Source organism: Myotis davidii, unplaced genomic scaffold (genome assembly GCF_000327345.1).
Source record: "Myotis davidii unplaced genomic scaffold, ASM32734v1 scaffold290, whole genome shotgun sequence".
NCBI lineage: Eukaryota > Metazoa > Chordata > Mammalia > Chiroptera > Vespertilionidae > Myotis > Myotis davidii.
The window spans coordinates 1,415,425-1,416,981 of NW_006285049.1; the positions used below are offsets into that span (position 1 = coordinate 1,415,425).

The 1,557-nt window shown below is 44.3% G+C and overlaps 1 protein-coding gene across 1 annotated transcript in view; it reads left to right on the plus strand.

Moving 5' to 3' along the window:
* DDX23 (DEAD-box helicase 23) overlaps positions 1–1,557 on the plus strand; it is an 18,401-nt gene that overhangs the window by 6,228 nt on the left and 10,616 nt on the right. The window contains exons 2-3 of the mRNA XM_006755475.2: positions 282–490; positions 843–947. Of these exons, the coding sequence (XP_006755538.1) occupies positions 282–490; positions 843–947 (314 nt within the window). The remainder of the gene's footprint in view (positions 1–281; positions 491–842; positions 948–1,557) is intronic.

A 1,557-nucleotide genomic window follows, 5' to 3' on the forward strand; every position in this document is an offset into this window, starting at 1 on the left:
CGACTAACTAGTTTTTCAAGATACGAGCAGTCTCTCGGCCGATTTTTTTGTTTTGAGTTGCGAGCTAAAATTCGGGTTACGAGTCAGCTTCAGATACCCCACCGCTAGTTGGCACAGCGAAAGTCACAGTGAACGCCACAACATCAGCCCATGTGTCTCACTCGTTCACTTTAAGATTTGACATACGAGTAATTTGAGTTACGAGCTCTGTCATGGAACGAATTAAACTCGTAAGTCAAGGCCCCACTGTACATAATAAGTACTCCTCTTACCCTTGACAGATGGCAGGAGAGTTGGCTGACAAGAAGGACCGTGATGTGTCACCTTCCAAGGAGGAAAGGAAGCGATCTCGGTCACCTGACAGAGAACGGGATAGAGACCGGGACCGGAAATCTTCCCCTTCTAAAGATAGAAAGCGGCATCGGTCAAGGGATAGGCGTCGAGGGGGCAGCCGGTCTCGCTCCCGTTCCCGGTCCAAGTCTACGGAAAGGTAGGGTAACTTTGTATGTCTGCTATGTGGAAAGGGAGAGTACATTTCAGACTTCTTCATTCCTGGTTCCTCGGATACCTCCAGATTAGGAGGGATCTGTACCTAGAGCCTCATTAGCTCAAAAGGTCCAGAGTTAGTTCATCTGTTCATATATGTTCTATCATTGCCATTAATACTTGGCAGTGCAACTCTGAGCTGTAAGATCTTAGAACCCCTCATAACTTCCCCAAGAAACACATTTCTCAATTTGTAAAATTTTACTGGGGAGAAAAGATCATGGGACCTTCTTAGGCTGCAGTGGAGCCTGATACTCTGGAAATATCCAGTGATTTCTTAAATTTGTTGTCTTCAGAGAACGACGGCACCGAGAGCGAGATAAGGAGCGGGATCGGAATAAGAAGGACCGAGATCGGGATAAGGATGGGCACAGACGGGACAAGGACCGGAAACGATCCAGGTACCTGAGGGAATGAGAGGGCGCTTTAGGGGAATGCTTCCATCTCCTCTCTGCATCTGAGTTTGGTCAGCTTTGTAAGAAGGTAAATTTTCCTTAGTGGATCCTATTGGCAGTTACTGCAGAGCTGCCTTTTTTATTTTTATTTAAAAATACATTTTTATTGATTTCAGAGAAGAAGAGGGAGAGAGAGATAGAAACACCAGTAATGAGAGAGAATCATTGATTGGCTGCCTCCTTCATGCCCCACACTGGGGATCAAGCCCACAGCCTGGGTATATGTCCTGACCAGGAATTGAACTATGACCTCCTAGTTCATAGGTCGATGTTCAACCACTGAGATACGCCGGTTGGACAGAAGGTATGTGTCTTTAGAAGGTATGTGTCTTTAGAACATATAACAGTTAGTGAAGTCACAACTCTTGAGGGTCAGCTTGTCTTAGAATTTAGAATTTAGAAATGAGTTTGAAAAGGTTACCAGCCTACAAAGCATTCCTTTAGCTCTACTGAACCATTCAGTGTTCTACCCAGGATATACAGCATGTGTTTTTGGGAATAGCTTAATGCCTAGTGTCATTTTTTTTTTTTAATAAATATTTTTTATTGATTTCAG